We start from the raw sequence: 24,256 nt of genomic DNA on the forward strand, positions 1-24,256 counted from the left end.
CTCTGCTTGCTGGTACTTGTTTACTGTCCTTTAGCTGTCTGATTCTCCAGCACGTGCTTCTTTCCCGGCCATCTGTCTAGGTATGAGGAAAGGGTCTAGGAGATGCTGCAGTTCGGGTTGAAGAGAGGGTTTAAGAGGAGTTTCCCTTCCCTTTTCAATGTCATTATTCCCACCCCTTGCCCATTTCCGTTTCTAACTGGCTCTCCCTCATGCTGGGAAGTTTCCACGTGACCCATTAAATTAACTAGATGACCTGGCACCCCCCCCCCCACCACCACCACCACTGTTTTCACTGTAAGGACGACAGAAAGGAAGGATGATGGTGTTCAAGAGTTAAAACAGAGAAAAACTTAATATTTGAGCTCCTTAATATTTTGCCTCTCGGAGAACCATTGTTTCGTAACTGTGTTCAGCCATGTAGAACATGCAGAAGACTGTACTGAAGAGTAGAAAGGCATGAAAGAGCTGGAGCTGTTGACAGTGATGTGAGCAGATGTCACTGGAGCATGGGCAGGGGTTTGGTAAGTCGAGCAAAAGCTGGAGAGGCAGGTGGGATCCTGGTTCTCTGCACCTGGAACAGGTTCATTGTTCTCCTGCTTCTGGATTTCTCGGGTCTGAAGTAGCTTCCTTGGCGTGTTACGAGCCCCAGTAATCTTACATGTGTTTCTAGGGACTCTAGATTCTTAGTTAGGCTTCTGAAGAAGTGTGCTACTGGTTTTTATCAAATATTTGACTGTTAACTAACATGACTATCAGCCCTTCGAGTCTCCTAGACCCCCGTATGTTTGAACCCATAGAGCAGGAGGAACGGCAGCTGTCTGTCTGGGTGACATTTATTGAGTACATACTCTGTGCCAGGCACTGTGTTAGGAGTTTTCATTTTATCCTCATAAACGCCCGATGAAGGATGAAGCAGGCACAAGGCGTCGTTATTTCTGTTTCATCAATAAGAAAATTGAGCAGTAGCCACCGGAATAAGTTGCCTAAGATGATGATCCAGTAAGTAAGGGGACTTGATCTTGAATCCAAGTCTTTGTGGTCGCCAAGCATTGGGCCCCTGCTTCTCTGCTTCTTTTAAGAGAGAGGAAAGCGAAACTAGATTTTGAAATACAAATACAGTGATGACAGGAGCTAGTGGGCTTTATAGAATAACTCTGCACGTTGCTCTGTTCTGCGGCAGCTGCGTTCTGTAATGTGCACTGGTGAAGGGAAGGAGATTGAAGATAAACGCCTAGTGAAGGACAGAGAGTCGGAGCAGACCTTGGGTCAGAGCTGCCCTGCCCTGACCTGTGGAGCAGCGCCCTGCTGGCACACAGCCGGAGCAGGTGGGCGTGAGGAGTGTCAGCTCCCCCCAGTGAGGGGTGGAGGCCATGGCATTGCGAGGTCAGGCCAAATGGGGACACTCCGCAGAAGCGACTGGAAAATGAAGGCACGGTCAGAGGTTGGTGCTGGCTCATCTTCATCCCGCTGAACTTGGGGAAATAGCCACACTTGGTTGCTGTGGTCACTGAGATGCGTGCAGGGTCTTTACTAACGTCTCCATTGAAGACTTTGTTGTTACTGTGTCTGGCATATCGAATACGTCACGGGTAGCTTGCCAGGCTCTGCCGTGCGGGCGAGATACTCTCGGTAGCTTGCCGGGCTCTCCGAGAGGGGCGGAGGAATCGAACCCGAGTTGGCCATGTTGGCCGCGTGCAAGACAAATGCCCTACCACTGTGCTATTGCTCCAGCCCATGCAAATAGTGGCAAAATCTGCATCACATGAAAAGTGAGAATTTAGAATTAATAAATGGTTTGGATGCTTGTTTTTGAATTGTCCTAGAGTATGCAAGAGTGTAGACTTTGGATTGATTGATCGATTCTCATCTTCACCCTTTTTTGGTCCCTACCAAGCAGTACTCAAGGGCCTCCCAGTGATTCTCAACCAATCGGGCAGCAGTTCGGTGCTTATGGGTATGAGAAGGTGGTGCCATGGGGTCTTTGGTGCCAGGATTCACCACAGTCATCCTGCTCAAATGCCCCCAGAACCACACCCTGTGTGCTGGGGTGGTGCCAGGCAAGGACAAGGACCATGTGGTGCGGGGGATTGAATCTGGGTCTAGTGCCATGTAAGGTTAAGACCTGGCCCCTCATTTTCACCTCTTAAAAAAGCTTTGTGGTCTTGGGCAAATTTTTTCACCTTTGCCTTCATTCCATCACCTGTGAAATAGTATAGCCTCGTGGGATTGGTTGGTGAGAATTACTGCACGAAATATCTCAGGGCACCTCTCTGCTTAGTCAGTGCTGAATACTTGCTACATGTCTTCAAATACACTAGTACTCAGACTCATATTCACGGACTAAAAAGAAACTTAGAAATAAACACAGCATCTAGAGGTCTCCTAATTGAGGTGAGGAAAATAAAGATGCTTAGTCTTGGGGGCTGGAGCGATAGCACAGCGGGTAGGGCGTTTGCCTTGCACATGGCTGACCTGGGTTCAATTCCCAGCATCCCATATGGTTCTGTGAGCACCGCCAGGAGTGATTCCTGAGTGCAGAGCCAGGAGTCACCCCTGTGCATCGCTGGCTGTGACCCAAAAGGCAAAAAAAAAAGATGCTTAGTCTCTGATTTAAATAAAAGGCCAACCCCAAGTGAAAAAAATTCATTGCTGTGTCTTTAGTTTACACTCCTGTTCGGTTTTTCTAAAGGCAGCTAAGCACCGACACAGGGACTCTGGAAATCCAGGCGGGCTGTGCCTTTGCTGGAGCCCTTCCTGGGATGTATCTGGATCCAAATCTGTGATTTTACTTGAAGAACCACTGAGCAGACTCTCCCAAGGAAGCCTTCAGGGCTGTTTAGCACAATGAAATTGTTCTGACTGTGCATCGTTCAATTCTAAGCAACTTCCATGTCTGAAGTAGAATATGTTTATGTTCAGTATTACGTTTTCCTTTATTGGGGGCTGGAGCCATTGTATAGTGGGAAGGGCACTTGCCTTGAGCATGACTGACCCGGGTTCAACCCCTGGCATCCTCTATGGTCCTCCAAGCCAGCCAGGAGTAATTGCTGAGTGCAGAGCCAGGAGGAACCCCTGAATACCTCTAAGTATGACCCAACAACAACAACAACAAAACAAAACATTTTCCTTTATTAAAGCAGGAAAAATTGGAAAGGACTTTACTTCTGTGTTCCTAGCTGTTTAGTTACTTCCAAGCAAATGCTAAATTGTTGATTAGAGGACAACGAGTTACTGCTCTCTTTATTGCTGTAACTGTTCCTTGGATCAGCTACGTGTAGATATCATAAATGTATAGACAACTAGAGATATATAATTATGTTATTAGAATATATTTCCTTTTTTGGCTGCAGTGCAGTGGATCAGACCCAGAGACTCACATATCATACATATTTTTTTAATCTAAAAGATTGCTTCCCTGTGCATGCCTATTCTGAAACCATGAGGATTTTCCCTTATAGAAGTTACCAGAATTGGGGCTGGAGCGATAGCACAGCGGGTAGGGCGTTTGCCTTGCACACAGCTGACCCAGGTTTGATTCCCAGCATCCCATATGGTCCCCCGAGTACCACCAGGAGTAATTCCTGAGTGTAGAGCCAGGAGTAACCCCTGTGCATTGTCAGGTGTGATCCAAAAAGAAAAAAATAAAGTTTAAAAAAAATAAAGAAGATATGAGAATTAAAATTTTATAGTTAAATTGAAAAAGTGCTACTGACAGATACAAGTCTAATTGGCAGATTGCCTGAAGTAGAAACAGTATAAAGTTCTGGGTAAATAAGGTGTGTGTGTATGTATTATATAGGTTTAAGTTTCTCAGCAGACTGAATTTAAGGCCAAAGGAGTCAGCTGAAACAAGAGGCTCAGGCAGTTCTCTCAGTCAGGCAGTAAACATCTAGAGTCCAAATTCCAGGAGACTATTATAAATCAGTATCACAGTTAAAACCAGAAAGATTCAAAGGAAATTAGTTCCCAGCTGTCGTCTTACAGATTCGTTCGGTCTCTGAACCCCGAGGTGTTCATTGTAGCCAGACGGTCGTCAGATGGCAGGAGATGCCATTGCCCTAATTGAGGTGCTGACCTCTCAGGAGAGAGAACTCAGCTGCCTTGAGAGTTCTCCACAGCAGGAGAACATGGCATCCACAGCAGGTCAAGAGCTGCCTAGGAGTGCTTCTATCAGTCACCTTCTGTTCTGTCATATCATTCCCCCCTGCATTAAGGACTCTTTTGTAACGCCCTGCCATTTTTATATACCTTTTATTGTTTTATATTGCTTATTTGGTTAAGAAGGATCGAGGGGCTGAGCACATGCTTTGCTTGCAGGAATCCAGGGTTCAATCCCTGGCAATGCATGATTCCCCCAAGCATGGCCAGCCGGAGCCGCGAACTACTCTAGGGTCTGATCTGACCCAAAAACAAAAGAAAAATTAATGCAGTCTCAATTTGAAGTAAGAACGGGAAAATACTAGTAAATGGACTGCACTGAAGTACTGGTGTTACTGTGGGGTCATTGTGTGGATTTGCAGTACGCTGCAAGTTGTTTGACATATGTAGAGAGCCCGGCAAGCTACCGAGAGTATCCCACCCGCACGGCAGAGCCTGGCAAGCTACCGTGGTGTATTCGATATGCCAAAAACAGTAACAACAAGTCTCACCATGGAGACGTTACTGGTGCCTGCTTGAGCAAATGGATGAACAACGGGAGGACAGTGCTACCATGCTACGTACTTACACGTGGTCTTGAACAGTGCCCTTCTTACTGTATACCACCCTTCCGCTCCCCCACAAAGAGAAATTCTCCAAACCCAGAGATAGCAGAGTCCATAAATCTCCATCGTGTGCTCCAGGCTCCACAGCGCTAATTAGAAATGAAAAGGCAGTGCTTTTCCGAAGAGTCGTTTCATGCCGGTGTGACACACGTATTAGTCCTTCGTGGCATAATTCATTGAGAGCCTTTCCACGGCACTTAATGTGCTTTGTGCTGCCACACAGCCCGTGGCTGTTGTTAGACGCTGATATTTCCCCTTGAGCAGTAAACCACAATCCTGTTTCAATTTCCCTTTTAATTCATTTACTGCACAGACTTCTAATTTAAGGCAGATTAGGAAAAAACATTATTGGACTACACGGGCACCGCGTGGTCGTTGTTTAAGGAGTAGTCCTAAGAAGTCTTTAGTGTCTCACTGTCCCTAGGCTTTGAATGATCCGGTGTTGGAACGCAGTGTCGAACAAGAAGTAAATCTCCATTTCTGGATTTTTTACTCCAACAGTCTGGAAAACATTACTAAGACTTATTAAGCCATGTGTATGACTTTTAAATGCTTATGCATGTGTATGTATAGATTTGAAGGTCAGCCCATCACCATTCAACCCTATCCATTCTTGCTCTCGTATTCACTTTTTTTTTGGAGGGGGCAGAGAGGGAGTTGATTTGGGGGCCATACCTGACAGTGCTCAGGGCCAATTCCTGGCTCTGTGCTCAGAGATCACTCCTAGTAGTCCTCGGGGGACATATGGAGTACTGGGAATTGAATTCAGGTTGGCCGAGTGTAAGGCAAATGCCCTGCCCACTGTAGTCTCGCTCCAGCCCCTCGTGCTCACTCTTAAAAGCAGCAAAAAAGAGCATAAACACCAGAAGCCAGAGCAGTGCAAAATAGCCAGGGTTGCAGTTATGCCTCGGAGCTGCACGAGGCAGCACCTTGGACTGTCTCACAAGGGCACAGTGGTGGAGAGTTCTACAGGCTGTAATACAAGAGGATAAATAATCATAGGCTTTCTCTGCAAAAGTATGGTCTGTTGCTTCATCTTGGATGCCTCTGTTTCTTTTCTAAATTGTGAAATCATAGATGTCAGAGCAGGAAAGCCCCTGGACACACCCATTAGGCAGCCTTCTCTCTCTCACAGATGAGGAAAATGAGATCCAGAGAGATGCAGTGACTCACCCGAGCTGTACAACTAGTTAGAGGCTGGGGAAGCAAAATTTAAGTGCTTTTGGTTTGTTTTTTTTTGGAGGGGGGGCGCACCTGGTAGGGCTTGGGGATTACTCCCAGCAAGGTGCTAGGGGCACCAATAGTTCTAGGAGTTTGGTGGGCTGGAATATGAACGTTTGAATGAAAAAAAAATCTTCATTTCTGCTTGATAAAGGATGCGATTATTTTATAAAGTAATATGGAATGTTTTTAATTTTTGTGCAGTGTCCAGTACCCAGATTATTTATGAAACTTCGATATCACCCATAAAATGTTCATTCTTGGTGGGGACTTCCAAAGAATGCCCAGGGAATCTTGGTGCCGTTCCCTACAATATGCGACCAGCCAGGTCGGAGAGTTCAGTTCTAGGGCCCAGCGATGCAGTGTTCTTCAGGGCCAGTGGCTGTCCCTGGTGCTGTTTGGGAGATCATTTGATGCTGGGACTCTAACTCACAGTCTCGCAATGCAGGGTATGCACTCCAGCCCTTTGAGCAATTACCCTGCCATCAAAATGTTCTTAATAAAAGCTTTTATGCTAAGGAAATCAGGTTGGGTTGGGTTGGATTGGGTTGGGTTGGGTTGGGTTGGGTTGGGTTGGGGTCACACCCTGCAGTGCTGAGAGTTTACTTCAGTAATCACTGCAGGAGGTCTATGCAGGAGACTTATGCAGTGCAGAGGATCCAAGCTAGGTCTTCCACATGTGGGACAAGCACCTTGCCACCTGGATTATCTCTCCAGCGCCTAAAACTATAGGTTTTCAGTTCAGTAAAGATGCCTCATTTTCCTCGGTCTCATCTGTACTAATTCCAGAATCCTTGCTACCTTGTCATTTTTCTCCAATGAAGGCCTAAGAGTTTTGATTTCTTAATTTCTTCCTCTTCTTCTTCTTCCGTTTCTCTTCCCCACCTCAGACGCACAAGGATTAGTGTTTGTTCACCAATCCACCGTCATTGATTGGAAGCCAGCAGTCGCACCCTCTGTGGCAGTTCCCAAAGTGGGTCATCCTTCTCAGGAGCAATTGGAGGGCACTTTCCGTTTGTTCATTAAAGAAGCTCAATTTTTTTTCCAGGGAAGCACCAGTGGGTTTTGTTCTGGAGAGGTAGTAATAGGTTCAGTAAGTTTGGGGATCTTTGCGCTGGGCCTGTCTTTCCATCACGGCTAAATGAAAAGGCGAGAGAAATAGCGCAGAGTTCATTACTTTGAGAAATCCTCTGCCTGTCATCTTCCAAAGTAGGTAGGTGCCTTTCTGACTCCGTAGATTTTAGATTCCAGGACAGGGGCCAGTGCTTCTCTTGTTGCTGCCTGGGCTCTTTTTTTTTTCTTCTTCTTTTTTTTATTTTTATTAGACACCATGAGGTACAGTTGCAGACTTACACATTTTTGTGCTTGGGTTTCAGTCATACAATGATCCAGTACCCATCCCTCCACCAGTGCCCATTCATCCATCATTTACATTTTTTAAAAAATTTTTGTTAGTGAAACATCATAAGGTACAGTTGTAGATTTACAAATTTTTGTGCTTGGGTTTCAATTATACAATGATCAAATACCCATCCCTCCACCAGTGCCCATTTCCCACCACCACGGGTCCCAGTACCCCTCCCACCCCCCATCACCCCCATCCCCCCATCCCACCCTGCCTCTGTGGCAGGGCATTCCCTTTTGTTCTCTCTCTCTTATTGGGCTCTTTTTGTACCTACCCGAGGAGCTCAGACTTCTCATTCACCAGAAGACCCTTCCCCATGCCAGTTCCATTCTCTGCCATGCTGCCACTGGCTTACTTCTGTCAGGCAGAGTGGAAACTCTGAAGAGGGGCTGCACTTGGCGTGACACTCTGCTTTGGGCTGCATGACCTTTGATCCGTGATGTCCCTCCCACTCTGAAGCTTTTGTAAATGCGAAAAGGATAATAACCCCTCTTTACCGTATTTATCAGGAGTGACCCTTCTTTACTTCACGAAGCTGAGTGAGAAGGTCATTTTAAAAGACATGGCGTTTCAAGAGAAGGATTTGCTGTAGAATCACAGGATTCAAGTACTTTGGAGTGGGGCTTTCGGGGAGGGCCTGGACTGTTGTTTGGGAAGCCAAAAGACGGAAAAGGCAGAGAAACATGGAAGATCATGACTCAGGCCTTGACCTGAACCGCTTCCTCTTGATTTTAGGACTAGGCTTTCCCTACCAAAACAACATGTACCATACACAGCACAGTATCGAGCCCTGGGGTGGCATTTGGGGACATTTCCAGTATATGTGGCTTAATCCCCACACAGCTTTTTGTTGGTTGGTTTTCTTTTGGAGTCACACCCAGCTTTGCTCAGGCCTTACTCCTGACCCTGTGCTCAGGGGACCATCTGGGGTGCTGGTGCTCAAACCCAGACTGACTATGTACAAGGAAAGCACCCTACCTATTATACTCTCTTTCTTTGGGGAGACTGTGGCATGACTGCCACGTTATGAAAAGAGAGGAGAGTGTAAGAAGGAAGGAATTTTTAAAAAAAAAATTTTTTTTTTGGCTGGAGTGATAGCACAGTGGGTAGGGTGTTTGCCTTGCACGCAGCTGACCCAGGTGCGATTCCCAGCATCCCATATGGTCCCTCAAGCACCACCAGGAGTGATTCCTGAGTGCAGAGCCAGGAGGAGCCCCTGAGCATCACCGGGTGGGACCCAAAAACCAAAAAAATTATAAATAAAATCGGGTTTTGTTTAAAAAAAAAAAGACTACCACTATCAGCCAAGACTGTGTTGGCACCTGAGCTCTGCTGCTCGCTGCCCTCACAGAAGAGAACAGTGAAGGCACAAGCTCCGGGCACAATAAGGAGCTCAGAAAAGGGTTATAATCCATCATGCTAAAAAAGGAAACCAGGGCCCGAAAGATAGTACGGGGCGTAGGCACTTGCCTTGCATGCAGCCAACTCTGGTCTGATCCCTAGCACCACATGGGGTCCGTTGAGCACTGGCAGGCGTGATCCTTGAGTACAGGCCTAGGACGAAGTCCTGAGCACCACTGGGTGTGGCCCGACTCACCTCTGCCACCCCAGTACCCCCAGGTACCCCAATATGAAGTAAACCCGCTGAGATCGTGACTCAGTGGTAAAATACCTGCCTTGCCTTACATGTGTGATACCTGGATTGGATCCTCAGCACCTCCCAAAATAAAGTCGCATGATAGCACAGCCCTGCATATGGCCGACCCAAGTTCAAACCCCGGCACCCCTTACGGTCCTCCAGCACCACTGGGAGTGTTTCCTGAGCACACAGCCAGGAGTAACCCTTAAGAGCACTGTCCAAGTTTGTGAGTCTGTAACTATACTCCACGGTGATTCATTTTTTAAAAAAAAAAAAGAGCACTGTCAGTTGTGGCCCAAAAATGAAAGGAATGGAGGGAGGGAGAGATGGAAGGAAGGACCAGATTATAAAACTCAAAATAAACTTCCCTCTCTGGAAAGGAAGGGATGTGTTTGGAGAAGGGTACAGAGCAAGAATTGGCAAGGTGTCCGTTACTGCTTTGGCTGGATAGACAAATAGATGTTTGTGAGATCAGTTCTCCCTCTTTGTAAGTCATATTCTTCCAAGATCAGATGAAATTAGGAATGTTCAAAGTGATATGATCATAGTCAGAGCTCTTTCTCTTTTGGGTTTTGTTTAATTGAGATACAATTTTTTACTAGAAAACTCACCATTTAGACTTGCACAGTTCGTATAAGCGGAAACTCAATTTGATTCCAGTATGTGGAATTTCTGTTCACTGTATCACTGTCATCCCATTGTTCATCGGTTTTCTAGAGCAGGCACCAGTAACGTCTCCATTCGTCCTAGCCCTGAGATTTTAGCAAGTGCCACATTGGAGGCTCTTTCAGAGTCAGGGGAACGAGACCCATCATTGTTACTGGGTTTTGGCGTATCGAATACACCACGAGGAGCTTACCAGCCTGCTGTGGGGGCAGGATACTCTCGGTAGCCTGCTGGGTTCTCCAAGATTGAGGACTAGACACGAAGAGGTCGCGCAGCTGCAAATGCATCCACGTACTTCTGGGAGCTTGGTTTTATAGTCTCTGGGTCTTAGCCATTGATAGTATTACACGGAGCTGAGGGCAGTTGGTGGGTGTAACGCCTACCTACTGGAAGATGGGGGAGCTGAGTAGAGGAGCCCCAGTCCCGAACCAAGCAGTCTTGGAGATTTCAGCCCCAGGTCCCACACACCTGGGTTCCTCTGCTGGTTCCTTCATCCGTGAGGCTCGTCCAAGCATGTGGAGAGTGGCCTTGAGCTTGACTGTGGCTGGGTTTTGGAGATATTCAGCTGCCAGAGCTCTGCTTGGGGTGAGGAGGGGAACTCAACCCGCGCCCCCCTCCAAGGGGCCGCAGTGGGGACAGCCAGGCGCAGGGGCCGGAGACTCTGCGTTGTTCTCTTCTGGGAGCTTGGCCGTTGATGGGATTAAGTATGATATTAGCAGCGCATTTTCATATACGCTTTTATTAGGTTAAGAAAGTTTCCTTTTGGGGGCTGGAGAGATAGCACAGCGGGTAGGGCATTTGCCTTGCACGTGAACTGCCCGGGTTCGATTCCCAGCATCCCATATGGTCCCCTGAGCACTGCCAGGAGTAACCCCTGTGCATTGCCAGGTGTGACCCAAAAAGAAAAAATAAAAGAAAAAGTTTCCTTCTTCAGAGAGCTTTTCGGGAGTTGAGGTGCTTGCCATGCACACAGCAGATACAGGTTTAATCTCTAGGACCACATATGGTCCCCCAGGCACCTCCAGGCCCTGGGCACAGAACCAGGAGTAAGCCCTGAGCACCACCCATTGGGTGCGGGGAATAAAAAGAGTTCCCGTTTCCTATTTATTAGGTATTTTTGTTGTGAAAGAATGTTGAGTTTTTTCCAAATGCTTTTTCTGCATGTTGAGATTATTGGTTTTTGTCCTTTATTTTAATTTTGCTGTTGCAACATTGATTAATTTTTATATTTATATTTGGATTTCTGGGGTAATTCTGACTTGGTGATGATATATAATCCTTAGTAAAAACACCAGGCATTCTGAAGCTTTTTGTATCTATATTCTTAAGGAATACCAATCTAAAATTTTCTGTTTCTGTGTCGAAGTAAACTGACCTTACAGAAAGAATTGGGAAGTATGCTCTTGTGCTTTGTTTTGGGGAAGAGTTTGTGAAGAATTGATACTAATTTTTCCTTAAATAATTGGTAGGATTCATCAGTAAAACCATCAGGTCCTGGACTTTTCTTTCTGGAGATTCATATTTTTTCAATGTATATTACAGAAGTATTTATAATACAACCTCATTTGATAGCTTTTTAAAAAAACTCTGCTTATATTTTCACAGAAAATCTCTAAAATATATAAGTAGCAAAGAATGTCTTTGGATAATGAGTTGGAACTTTTAGTCTGTTTGGGTTTATTTTTTTAATTTTTTTTTTTTTGCAATATTATGGTTGGGGTCAGGAATGTGACTCAGGGAGGTGGTACAAGCCTAAAACTTTTGTGAGGTCCCGGGTTCAATCCCCAACATGAGGAACAAAATTATTAGCATGTGTCGCTTGATTTATGAAACAAACACACACCTACCCCTAAAATGGCCACCATTTGCCCATTTGCTCTTATATTGAGATGATAGGGCTACGTATCTACCTTTGATCTCTTGGGACCTCTTCTGCTCCTACGTCTCTCTCTGGTTCAAGGCATGCAGCTTCTTATCAGGTATAAAATTCTCATCAGCACTGAATTGCTTACCAGTTTTTTTTTTAACTGTTCCACAGTTACCTGTTACTGTGAGTTTGTACAGAGAATCTCTTTATCTCTTTATCAGAGATAAATGTCTCCTAACTTCTACTGACCCCATTAACTATTAATTCCTTTGTGACCACCCCATGCTCACTTGTCTCTTTCAGTCCCCACTGAAAGGCAAAATTATCCTGCTTCCTTCCCTGTATCATACTTGTTTTTGTTATTGAATTCATTATTTCTCTGCATTTTAATTACTAGCTTGTGGGTAAGGTACTCGTGTTGGTGGCTGAGAACCACCTCCCAGGCAGAGGAACAAGGAGTCTGGGGACTCACGGACAGATGGTGAGAATGGCCCGTTTATTTCAAAGTTGTTAGCATACTTATAGAACGTCTGAGGTGCAGAGGTGGGTCTAGGTATGGAACTGCACTTAGATGTGATTGATCATTTACAGAGGGAAAGCGTTTTGACAGAGGCAATTCTTTGGGGGGGGGCAGGGATTAACTGAAGGAGAGTTAAATTCTGTCTGAGACTATACTGAGAAATTCACTCAGGACGGCAGGGATCCATATTGTTTTTCTCTTTTCCTTGCTGCTAGTATATAAAGGCAATTAACTTTACTTCTTATTAAAATTTGCAGTTATTTGTCTAAACACAGTAAGAGATCTAGATTCCAAAACTTAGTTCTCTGAGCTCCAAGGGCAAGCAAGAGTTAAAAACCAGCTAGGTTTACTATAAATCCCAGACTAGGACCTCAGGATAGTTCAGCTATTCCTACCCCATAGGAATTTTAACTCTTGGGTCATCATGGCTTGTATCAAGACCTTGCTTTATGCTTTCTAGACTGTCCCATCAACATCAGAGTACTGTGCTGCTTGCCCTGGGTCCATCCAGAGGTCCGTTATCTACTCACAGCTTAGGACTGACTCTGTTCAAGTGTCATTTCTTTTTTTTTTTTTTTTTTTTTGCTTTTTGGGTCACACCCGGCGATGCTCAGGGGTTACTCCTGGCTCTGCACTCAGAAATTACTCCTGGTGGTGCTTAGGGGACCATATGGGATGCAGGGAATCGAACCTGGGTCAGCCGCATGCAAGGCAAATGCCCTACCCGCTGTGCTATCACTCCAGCCCTCAAGTGTCATTTCTCACGATACTCAAAGGACCGTTTTTGGTACTGTGAATCAAACAGGGGTTGACCCCATGCAGGGCAAGAGGCTTCACCTCTGTACTATCTTGTATTCAGCTCTACATTCCTGGAGCTTAGTACAATGCTTGCACAGAGTGAATGCTCAAAAGTATTCTTACTGAATTCAACTCATGAGATGCGAAAAAGTATTCTTGGCAGGAATGAGATGAGTGTAAGCAGAGACCAAGACTATGAATTATTATAATAATAATAAACTATTTTGCCAAAACAGAAAGCTTTGTGCTGGGAAAGACGGCTATGTGATTTTGGCAAGACTGATAATAGAGGGGCTGCAGAGATAGTCTTGCACGCAGCCGACCCAGGTTCGATTCCCAGCATCCCATATGGTCCCCTGAGCACTGCCAGGGGTGATTCCTGAGTGCAGAGCCAGGAGGAACCCCTGTGCATCGCAGGGTGTGATCCAGAAAGCAAAAAAAAAAAGACTGATAATAGAGACCCCTACGACCCTTACTTAGATTTGGTTGATAAACAGGAATAAAATGGAGAACCTTCTCGCTACTCCACTAAATTCTCTTCTCAGTCGACTTCCCTGGTCACCTGCTCTACCGAGCCCTGCCCATCCCGACTGCAGTATTTCCTCATCTCCCTTTCCCTGACCTTCTCCATTTTTTTTTTTCACAGAATTGAACACACTCTATCTAATTTACTTATTCGCTCTTTCTTATGTATTGCCTGTCTTCCCCTTCAAATAGGAACTTCCCAGACCAGGGTAGCTTTGTTCACGGATACTTTTTAAGTACTTAGAATACTACCTATCACGTGGTAGGCACTCAGTAAACATTTACTGATGAAATGAATCCTAAATTGCGCCCCAGGCATCTCAGGGTCCAGCTCTAGAGGTCCCCTGAGCATGAGTCAGTTTGACCATGGAGGCCCCCCAAAGACTTCTTAGAGGACCCCTGGGGCCCATGGAGCACCACATCCTCGGGTTCTTGCATTGAACCACAGGTCTAGTAGCTGGGAATTGCCGCAAGGTGCCCCTGGGCATCACTTGGAAGCATCCCCCAAAAGAAAAGAATCCTAAATGAGTAACTTCACTGTTTGGTTCAGATCTTGGCATAGATAATGTAGGCAAAGTTCTAATGGCTTATTTTTAAAATAAATGTTTATTCTTTAACACTGGTGAGTAGTACCAGCTATTTGTAATGCTATCCAGGGCAGGGTAATGAAGAGAGAGAGAGAGAGAGAGAGAGAGAGAGAGAGAGAGAGAGAGAGAGAGAGAGAGAGAGAGCTATTGCCGTAAGATTCCTTGCCTTGAAACCTAATTAGGAAATACAGATTATAAGTACATTTGAATTTGTTTGTTACCTAGAAAAATGTTGCTTCATGTGATGTTAATTCTCATGCTTTGATAACTTCTTTTTTTTTTCTTCCACAGACCTTTGTAGTATTAAACAGAGGGAAAACACTCTTCAGATTTAGTGCCACGCCTGCCTTGTACATTTTAAGTCCTTTTAACCTGATAAGAAGAATAGCTATTAAAATTTTGATACATTCATATCCTTTCCTGCAAATGTGGAGTGCCGTGCCATTGAGTGGCCACTGGAATGTGAGTCTGACTTTTGACAACCGAATTTTTCTTTTCACTTAGGACAGTTGAATTTTTATTAAGAGATTTACCAGCAGTGTTGTTGACTGTCCCACAAGTAAGATGATGTGCGAGTGAACTTTTGCCAAACTCTGAGGTAAACTCCAGCAAATACTTTTTCTTGACAGGAGGCCATCGAAGTGAGGAATTATGCTGGTGATGTTGAGAGGGACAAATTAAGATGGTAACCGTTAACTGAAATTTTATTTTTTAAAGCGTGCAGACGTTAGTAATTTTATCCTGAGGAAGATTATTCAGTCTAATACTAGAGTACTTTGAAAGCTACTTTCTTTAGTTTAAATTGTAGAGTGAATGCTTTCGAAGTCTAGTTTGAGATCTTAGTCCTAGACTCAGTTCCTCCGCGCATGGGGCATTTCTTTTCCTTTCTCTTCAACTTTTCAATGAACTTTTCCGTTTTCTTGAAAAAAAAAATGTCTTGAATATTTTTTTCCTTCAGTTTAGAAAGTATCTGAGATCATTGCACAGATTTAATGGCCTCCTTGTGTGTTGATCCGAATCTTCTGATACTTTTATTCCCCCTAGTGAAAATGAACTTATTCATAGATCTGGATTTTTACAGTTTATTCATATAGGACATAATATGACAGATTATGAAAACCCATGTGATGGATTTAATAACTTCTCATTACGACTGAACTTTCTTAGTTTAATATTTAGTGTTTAGTAATTTGGTTTGACAGTATTTAGTTTATGGGATTGTATTCTCTAAGTTGGATGGGGAAACTGACCATTGTTAACTTAGTAAATAAATCTGCTAAGTTTTGCTAAGATTTTATGATCTCTAAAACCACTGGCTCTGAAATCAGTCATTCACAGGAAACTTAGTTCTGAAATATGTGAGGGTTTATAAGGAATTGGTCAGGAGATGGAGTATTTTTTCTCTTCTGACCAGGCATGTTATTATTCCTTAAAGAAAAACTTAGTTACAGTGAAGGAAAATTAAGCCATGTTTGTTTTTGTTTTTGTTTGTTTTTTTTTTTTTCTGTTTAAAACTCCCCATGATTAGAAGCTGATGATGAATGCCACTAGCAAGGATGATTGAGTTAGCCATAAAAATAATGTCTGACCTCCATGCTTGTTAAAAACGAGAGCCTGAAATTGAATAACTCACCTTGACCTAAAGCAGTTTAATTTTTCTCAGTAGCAAAAAGATAAAGGACTAAGAAGGGCCCCGAATGGCAACATAAAGGTGTGTTATCCATGAACTTTCAGGGGCAACAAGGGAAAATGACTTTTTCCTAGTTCTTACAGGAGTAGCCAGTTCAAAGGCCCTTGAAATCCTCAACCAGCATGCAGACAAATACACCACACACCCACCCTCCACTGTTTTTGCCCCTATCAAGGACAATTCAGTCCGTTGGAGAACTAAGGGGGAAAGTGCACCATTCATTATCTGTAGATTTTAAATAACTTGCTGTAGCACTGTCCTCCCATTGTTCATCGATTTGCTCAAGCAAGCACCAGTAACGTCTCCATTGTGAGACTTGTTGTTACTGTTTTTGGCATATTGAATGCATCACGGGTAGCTTGCCAGGCTCTGCAGGCGGGATACTCTCGGTAGCTTGCTGGGCTCTCTGCGAGGGGCAGAGGAATCGAACCTGGGTCGGCCGCATGCATGGCAAATGCCCTGCCCGCTGTGCTATCACTCCAGCCCAAACAACTTACTATGCAATATAATTAAGAATAATGAGTACTGGAATTGTAGCAATAGTACAGTGGGTAGGGCCTGGCACAAAGCCAACCCAGGTTTGGTCCCTGTCACCACATACAAATCCCCTGAGCCTGCGAGGAATGTTCCCTGAGCACTACAGCTGCGTGGGCCCAAAAACAAAGTTAAAATTTAAAAGAATAGTAAAGATTTCTTTTCTCACTTTATGAGTTCAGACAATGTATTTAGGGGCTGGAGCGATAGCACAGCGGGTAGGGCGTTTGCCTTGCACACGGTTGACCCGGGTTAGATTCCCAGCATCCTATAGGGTCCCCTGAGCACCGCCAGGGGTAATTCCTGAGCACAGAGCCAGGAGTGACCCCTGTGCATTGCCAGGTGTGACCCAAAAAGCAAAAAAATAAAATGTATTTATGGAACTATTCCATAATGAGAGAGGTAAAAGTGGTGAGAGAGTAAAAAAATTTTTTTTGAAGTTGGAGAAAATGTATCCTCCCAGATTCTTTATTATCAGGATTCCTTGAGATGAAATTTGGCTTAGCCACTCAATTTTGAAAATTAATAATTGTGAAACTATATACAGAAATGCACACTTAAAATTTTGTGTGTGGTGAGAATACAACCCATGACCAACCTTATCCGGAGGAATGGAGCCGTAAGGGCCTTTGGGAACAGACTGACTGTCCTGCTCTGCGCGTGCCCAGAGCCCTCCCCACGTGTGGGCTGCCCACGGGTGTCCCGAACAGTCTTCTTGGTCTGCGCACCTTTTCTTCCCTGCCTGGGCTCCTTTTAGTTCAGGTTTAGGTCTCGCGATGCCCAGTGTGAAATGTGAACTGGGTGGGGGGTGCGGACAACAGCAGGGACACTGGCCAGATTTTGCGTGTTTTTCCCTTAACTCTTCTCCACAGTATTTAGCATGATCATCATGTGCACTATTTTGACCAACTGTGTATTCATGACTTTTAGTAACCCTCCTGAGTGGTCGAAGAATGTGGAGTAAGTAGCTCGTTTCTTTATTCCTTCCTTGTCCTCTTTTGTTCGAAAGCGTCCCAGTTGCTGAATTTTGCTTTGCCACCATTGTAAAAAAACATTATTAAAATATATATATATAAAAGACCAATTATCAAGAGACATAAAATACACAGAAACTGTATAAATCCTTAGATAGAAATATGTAGAAAAATAGAAGAATATCTGTTTTAATAATGGTTATTGCCAATTGGCTGTATTTTTGTCCTATTTTTCAAGCTTTTGTACAGTAAATTAAAATATCTTAAAATAAAACACATAACCAGAAAAAAAAAGCCATTATTGCCCACTCTTGATTTCCCAGAGAAGGCCGGGTGGCGGGGGTGGTGGTGGTATGTGAATTTAGGAAGCCCACTCTAGAGTCTCTGAGAATCAGTGCCCTCTACTTTTCTGTTCGGGCTACAACCATTAACCTCTGACCCCAATCGTATATCTGGGCCCTGAGGATGCTGCCTTCTCCAGCACCCCACCACCCCCTCCCCAACCTCCACTTTCCTTGTTTGTGTGTCAGAGAAGTGAAAAGTAGCTCTGTGCCCTCCTCCTGTGGCCCAGAATGTCTTCCAGCAGCTGCTGGTTGTGGCCTGCAAGACCCAGTCCATCTCCCCGAGTTCTTGGTGTGTTCATTTCAGTGAGTCTTGTAGAAAGCGCCCCGTCGTCCCTGTCACACCCTTTCTGCTGTGCTGCCACCCTCTCTGTTGTGTCTGTTGGTCGAAGCCAGACTGCAGGCCAGTGCTGTCTTCAAAAGATTTGTTCCAATTTCCCTCCGTTCAAAACTCGCTCCAAGTTTTCCCTCTCGTTGCCAGGTACACATTCACAGGGATTTATACATTTGAATCACTAGTGAAAATCATTGCAAGAGGCTTCTGCATAGATGGCTTCACCTTCTTACGGGATCCATGGAACTGGCTAGATTTCAGTGTCATCATGATGGCGTAAGTTCTCTGATTTATTTGATTGGGGTTGGAGGTGTGGTTATGTGTGTGTGTGTGTGTGTGTGTGTGTGTGTGTGTGTGTGTGCACGCTTATACTCCTTGGGTGGGTTTTTATCACAGTGTTTAGTAAGAGTTTGTGGGTACAGTGATAGGAGGAATTAGTGGGTAACGATGTGAGGCCAGATGGACTTAGGTCTCGGATTCCACAATGCCTCTTGGCTCGGACAGTGATGGCATCTGAAGAGAACGGGAGCAGAAGCTTACAGCTGGGAGATCAAGTAGGAAGCATTTTCCCATCATCATCATTTCATCATTTGTCCCGCTTGTAGCACTGACCAAGGTTTGCACACTTCGCATTAGGGGGCATCACTGAAGACAAACCTTTAGAGGTGTAAATCTTTGTGGAATATCTCCTTTCCGGATGTCACACGTGACTTTGATGAGTCTTTCCAAGTATTGCAGACTTGAAACACATTTTAGAACAGAGATACCCAAACTATACCCTGAGAAATCATTGATCTGTTTTTAGAGACCAGTGTCACTCCACATGTGTTAGCTACCGTTGGTTTTAATGGTATATCTCTCTGGGAAACTTAATTGAGGGTATAAAAATCAGAGAAGACTTTGTTATTTTTATTTCTAGTTGTATGAAATCAGTCTGGGTTTGGTGGGACCAGGATGTTGTGGGACATGTGTGAATGTGTGTGTGTATGCTCATGCATAAAAGTACATAAAAGATTTCATGCATACTTATGAATTTGGATTTAACTATCAGATATATTTCAGCTGTAAAATGTGATTGAATAATATGCGTTGAACATGAAACTGAAACTTTGGTGTTTATTATAAGAAGACAGTTTCTAAACTTTCCAGCGTTTTGAGTGTACATTGGTGTTCATTCAAAAGTTAAATTCCTTCACCAGGCACAGTGCTGATGATGAAATGGGCACATAGCACAGTATTTTTTTAATCCTATAATCTGGATTTTCCTCAGCCCTGCTTTTGTATGGCACTAGCTAAAACATCATCTCTAGGCATGACTGCAGTGATATACATACAATTCCTGGCTGAGCCATTTTTACCGACATTAAATAATTTTTTTTCCATTGTGAATTAGGAAGTAACTTTGATGAAGACTTGTTTTTATGGAATTTCTGCTTCAGAAATTTGTCTCCTTTCCTAAGAAATTATTTTCAGGCAAGGAATTGTCAGCCTTTGATACGTCATGACTTTCCTTCTTATTTTAAAAAGTAAATGCACTGAATATTCATTTAGGTTAGGGGTCAGCAGCATATGACCAACTGAATAAGAGAGTCATTTCCAGAACCACCTGGGTCTTTCAAATATGTTTTTAATTCTCCTGGACCAGTTGGGGGGAAAATGTGTTTCTTAAATATTACTAATCTTAAACCTTTTTTCAAGGACGACAGTAGATCATAGTTTGTATATAAGACCCTTTCTGTCCCCCGTTCTCAACCCCTCGCCCGGTGGTACCATTACAAGTTAACTTTGGTTTGATTCTGCAGGTATATAACAGAGTTTGTAAACCTAGGCAATGTTTCAGCTCTACGCACTTTCAGGGTACTGAGGGCTTTGAAAACTATTTCGGTAATCCCAGGTAAGATGGCCCGGGGTTGGTGTCAGGTGTTGGGTCAGGGCCCTGAGGTGACGTATTGTACTTTTTATTTTGTTGTGGGTTTTTTGTGTGTGGTTTTTTTTTTTTGGTTCTTTTTCTTTTCTTCTTTTTCTTTTTTGGTGTTCGTGTTTGTGTTTGTGTTTGTCATTTGTGTCTGTGTGTGACCTCCCTTACTACAGATATGTGACAGAGTTTGTGGACCTGGGGAATGTCTCAGCGCTGAGAACATTCAGGGTTCTCCGAGCTTTGAAAACTATCTCTGTAATTCCAGGTGAGAAAATTTAAGCATAAGACCAACTTTTTCATCTCCATACATTCCGCCCCCCACTACCACGGTCAACACAGCTGATATGGCCTCGCAGTTGCATGTGCTTCCCCGCGAGATGTTCTCTGGCCTGGTTCCTTGATGCTTGGGCACTTCGTCTGATAGTGCTTGCCAGGCATGCCGCCCCATTCCATCCATGCTTTGGAAAAGGCACGTGCTTCAGAGTCACTTGGATCTAATAATATCTGAAGAAAATTGTCACCGAGTTCTCTCCTTTTGTCTAAATCATTCGCTTCTGCCTCATGGAATTACAGTAACTGTTAACATTCACCATCATCCCATGGTTTGTGATTTCCAGGTGTTCTATCGCATGACCTGCTGGGGGGATAATGTTCAAAGAATTGTACTTTTACTCTTGCTGAGTTCATGAAATTATTTAATCACAGAACAGACCCATCCACTTAACTAGTTGAGCATTATAGATGGTTTAAGCATTGGAGTTAGACACCTGAATTTTAATGATCACAGTCTATCACATTCTTTTGCTGTCTCTCTCACTGGAGTAAAAGCCAGTAGGCATCTTCTGTAGATACGTTCAGAGACCATTATGTTTATTCTCAAACATAAAGCAATGAAAGTGTTTCAGGTGCTGGTAAAAAGGAAAAACCAAAGGTAAGATAAGATAAAATACATCTAAAAGTATGGGTAAAACTGGGCTGGAGACATAGTATAGCAGGTAGGGCATTTGTGTTGCACACAACTTGACCCAGTTTGATGCCCGACGCCCCCTATAGTCCCCCAGCCCTCTGGGAGTGATTCCTGAGCACGGAGCCCAGACCAAGTCCTGAGCACCACCACGTGTGAGCCCAAAACAAAACCCCCCCAAAATATGGGCAGAACAAAAGGACGGGAACTTGAGAAGGAAAAAAAGGGCAGGGTGAGTGGATGGTTTGAGAAGTAGTTAGTTAACAGTCTATAAATTTTTGCCCTTTTCTTTTTATTCTGGGTTAAGCTAGCATAGTGGTCCTTAATCTTCTGAAGATATTATATCCTTGTGAAAATCAAATGAAAGTTTATATATCCCCCTAAATAAAATCCCCTCTTACTAAAATTTATTTATTTATTTATCACCTAGTTTGCAACAACTTTTCTAAAGTCTAGTCTTGGAATTTTAGTCTGATGGCAAATAGGACTTACTAACTATTGTGGGATTCACTAACTGTTGTGAGGGAGAAGTCAAGTCTCCATTGTTGATGAGCTTTGTTTTCAGGGCTTTTCAGGGAAGACTCCCACAAAGACCAGACTTTGCAGAAGAAACCCTGTACCTGGCCACACCTGGGTGACTCAGAAATAGACCTTTCCCCCCTTTTCAGCATTATCTAAATCAGATTTAGGGAGAAAGACTCACAAAGGTAGAATCCTGGAGAGAGCAGACGAAGAATATGCCTTCCTTGAGGCCCAGAGATGATAACACCCCAGTTTTGGGTATGAGGTGGCCTATAAATTAGGTCCCTATTCAAAATATATGTTGGTATTTTTTAGCAATGATAGCCTATTCCTAATTAAGCAGTAACTGGGTGCCAATTGGAGTTTATCCTTCTTGGCCAAAAATAGAACCCTGGGCCGGAGAGTTTTATAGGAGTTAAGAGGCCTTGCATTCTGCCAACCCTGGTTCAGATCTCCAGCACTACGTATTATCATGATAGCAAGCACTGCCAGGGATCACTCCTGAACACAGAACCAGGAATAGCCCTTGAGAGCCACTGGGTGCGCTCCCTCATGGTCCCTCCCCTGCCAGACAATATGGCCCTGACTTACCAAGGTTCGGTAGGCAGCCGTTTAACAGAAAGCCCGTCTCGTTTTCCCATTGCAGCTCCTCCGTGATGCCCTAATCGTTAGGCAGGCCTTGTCTTATTTCTTCACGTTTCTAAAGCGGCAGATTTTTTCCTTTCATTTTTTCCCCTTTGGTCCCTCCTCCTCTGGCCTCTTTTAAATAGGATCCCATGTTTTCTGTTCACTTCCCCCAGTGTATTCCGCAAGGCATCTGCCTCTTTATGTTCTTGTGATCTCCAAACTTCTCTTCCAGAATAAAATTGCAAAGCTGCATTCTGTTCACTAACTAGGGCAGCAGATGCTCTCCCTGGCCTGGCTCTTGGAGTCTGTCTGTGCTCTGTGGGTAACTTCTGACCGCAGTGGTCCTGCAAGATCATCCTTGACTGACACCACGTTATTTCTCCTTAGGACTTCAACGCCCTGTATTATTTTTCTGTACAAACACACACACACACACACACACACACACACACACACACACTTACACACACACACACACAGTACCTTTCACATAGTAATGCTTCATAAATTTGGAACATTCATTTTCAAGGAGAAACCTAAATTCCCCACCCCTCCAAAAAAGGATTTTTTTAAAAAATCTTAATGTAGGAATACTGCTACTTATTCAGATATTGATTAAGTTGGGTTGAATTGGGCATGAGCTCCACTAAAAAAGGATTTTGTATCAGTAATTAGACATCAGGCCTCGCTTATATTTAAGGCACTGTGATTTACAAAGTTTTTAATAACAGAGTTTCAGGGATTCAGTGTTCCCACTCCAAACCCACCAGTCCGGGTTGCTCCACCAGTGACCCAAGGTTTCCTCCTTCTCCCTACCGCTCTGCCTCTTTAGAAAACTAACTTTTTTTTAACTTATTAAAGTCTGGGTCACGTATCAAGCTTCATATTTTGAAGTAGATGTCTGAAATTCTATTTCCAGGGCATCCCCGGTGGACCTGGCTTTAGGAGGTTAACTGGGGACAATAGAACCAAAAATAAGTGTGAGTGGTATAAATTGATACTTGAATTAATTCAAGTGTGGCTTTTAACCCCACGTCCTTTTTTTCATTCCCCGTTCTACTCACAGCGAGCTCTAGCCCTGCCCCTGCCTCCCTGTCAGCCAGGTCTCCATCCAGGGCCGGAGCGTCAGGATGGGGGCTAATAGGCCTGAGATTGTCTCTTGCTTAGAAATCTTTGTCATTTTTTTTAACCAACATTTTTTTTTGTTAGTGGAACACCATGAGGTACAGTTATAGACTTACAGATTTTTGTGCTTGGGTTTCAGTTATACAATGATCAAGTACCCATCCCTCCACCAGTGCCCATCCTCCACCACCACGGGTCCCAGCATCCCTCCCCCCCCCATCTTTGTCATTTTTACCCCAACACTGTGGAGCTAGTCTACCATTCTCTCTTAGCAAAAAACGTTTTTACAAACCAAGTTTCCTCATAGATTATTTGAAATTGTGGAATTGTTCTCTTGGCCGTCTCTGGTTCCGTTTGATTATAGGTTTGTCTGCTGACGCTGCCTCACACAGAACTGAGCCCCAGCACAGAGCGGACATAGAACCAGCAAGGTGGTTTATGGTCTAAGTCTCAGCCCCCCGGTGAAAGACTGTCCTGCTCTTTTCCTGGCGTCTTGGTGGCGGAGATTCTGAATATGTCCTGGCTGCCAGGAATTTCAAGAAAATTTAGCTTAGGGGGAAACAGAATCCACATTCTGACACTTTTTTTTTTAATTTTTATTAGTGAGACACTTGAGGTACAGTTGTATACTTACAGATTTTGTGCTTGGGTTTCAATTATACAACGATCAAATACCCATCCCTCCACCAGTGCCCATTTCCCACTCTATACTGGATGTGTATTATTCATAGTTTTTCTTTTGCATCAGAGGTGTCAACCTGAAGAACAATACTTGCAACTTGCTGGAGAGGCCAGCTGTAGAAGACTACATTTTCTTTGCCAGAATTTGCCAGACTCAACTTGACATCGACAGGTTTTTCATAGAGAAATTCATATGTCTTATGACTTTGCTTTCCCTTTATTTTACTTGTCCGAGTACAAGTAAAAAAAACTTTTTAGTGACTTTTTCAGAAGTTTCCTCTCTTGCTTTGACCATGTGTTCAACGATAGAACAGAAATCTCAAGGCAGGTGTCTCAGGCTTTTCTTAGAGTAAGCATCTACTGATACAAAAAATAAAGCCAGTCAGGAGGGCCTGGTTTGCCAGTTTTTCATCATTTAAATGACTCTTCCCCAGAGCACTCCTCATCAGCATTGATTTAATATCATTTTGCTCTTTTGATATTGGTTGTGATATTTTGATTATTTGTTTCATATTAAAAAAAAAAAGGGAGGGCTGAAGCGACAGCACAGTGGGT

General features: G+C 43.9%; 1 protein-coding gene across 1 annotated transcript in view; it reads left to right on the forward strand.

Moving 5' to 3' along the window:
* Positions 1–24,256, forward strand: part of SCN8A (sodium voltage-gated channel alpha subunit 8) — a 152,777-nt gene that overhangs the window by 14,422 nt on the left and 114,099 nt on the right. The window contains exons 2-5 of the mRNA XM_056120276.1: positions 14,283–14,400; positions 17,085–17,175; positions 18,012–18,140; positions 19,956–20,047. Coding sequence (XP_055976251.1) covers positions 14,283–14,400; positions 17,085–17,175; positions 18,012–18,140; positions 19,956–20,047 — 430 coding nt within the window. The remainder of the gene's footprint in view (positions 1–14,282; positions 14,401–17,084; positions 17,176–18,011; positions 18,141–19,955; positions 20,048–24,256) is intronic.

Source organism: Sorex fumeus, unplaced genomic scaffold, assembly GCF_029834395.1.
Source record: "Sorex fumeus unplaced genomic scaffold, SorFum_2.1 ptg000042l, whole genome shotgun sequence".
Lineage (NCBI taxonomy): Eukaryota > Metazoa > Chordata > Mammalia > Eulipotyphla > Soricidae > Sorex > Sorex fumeus.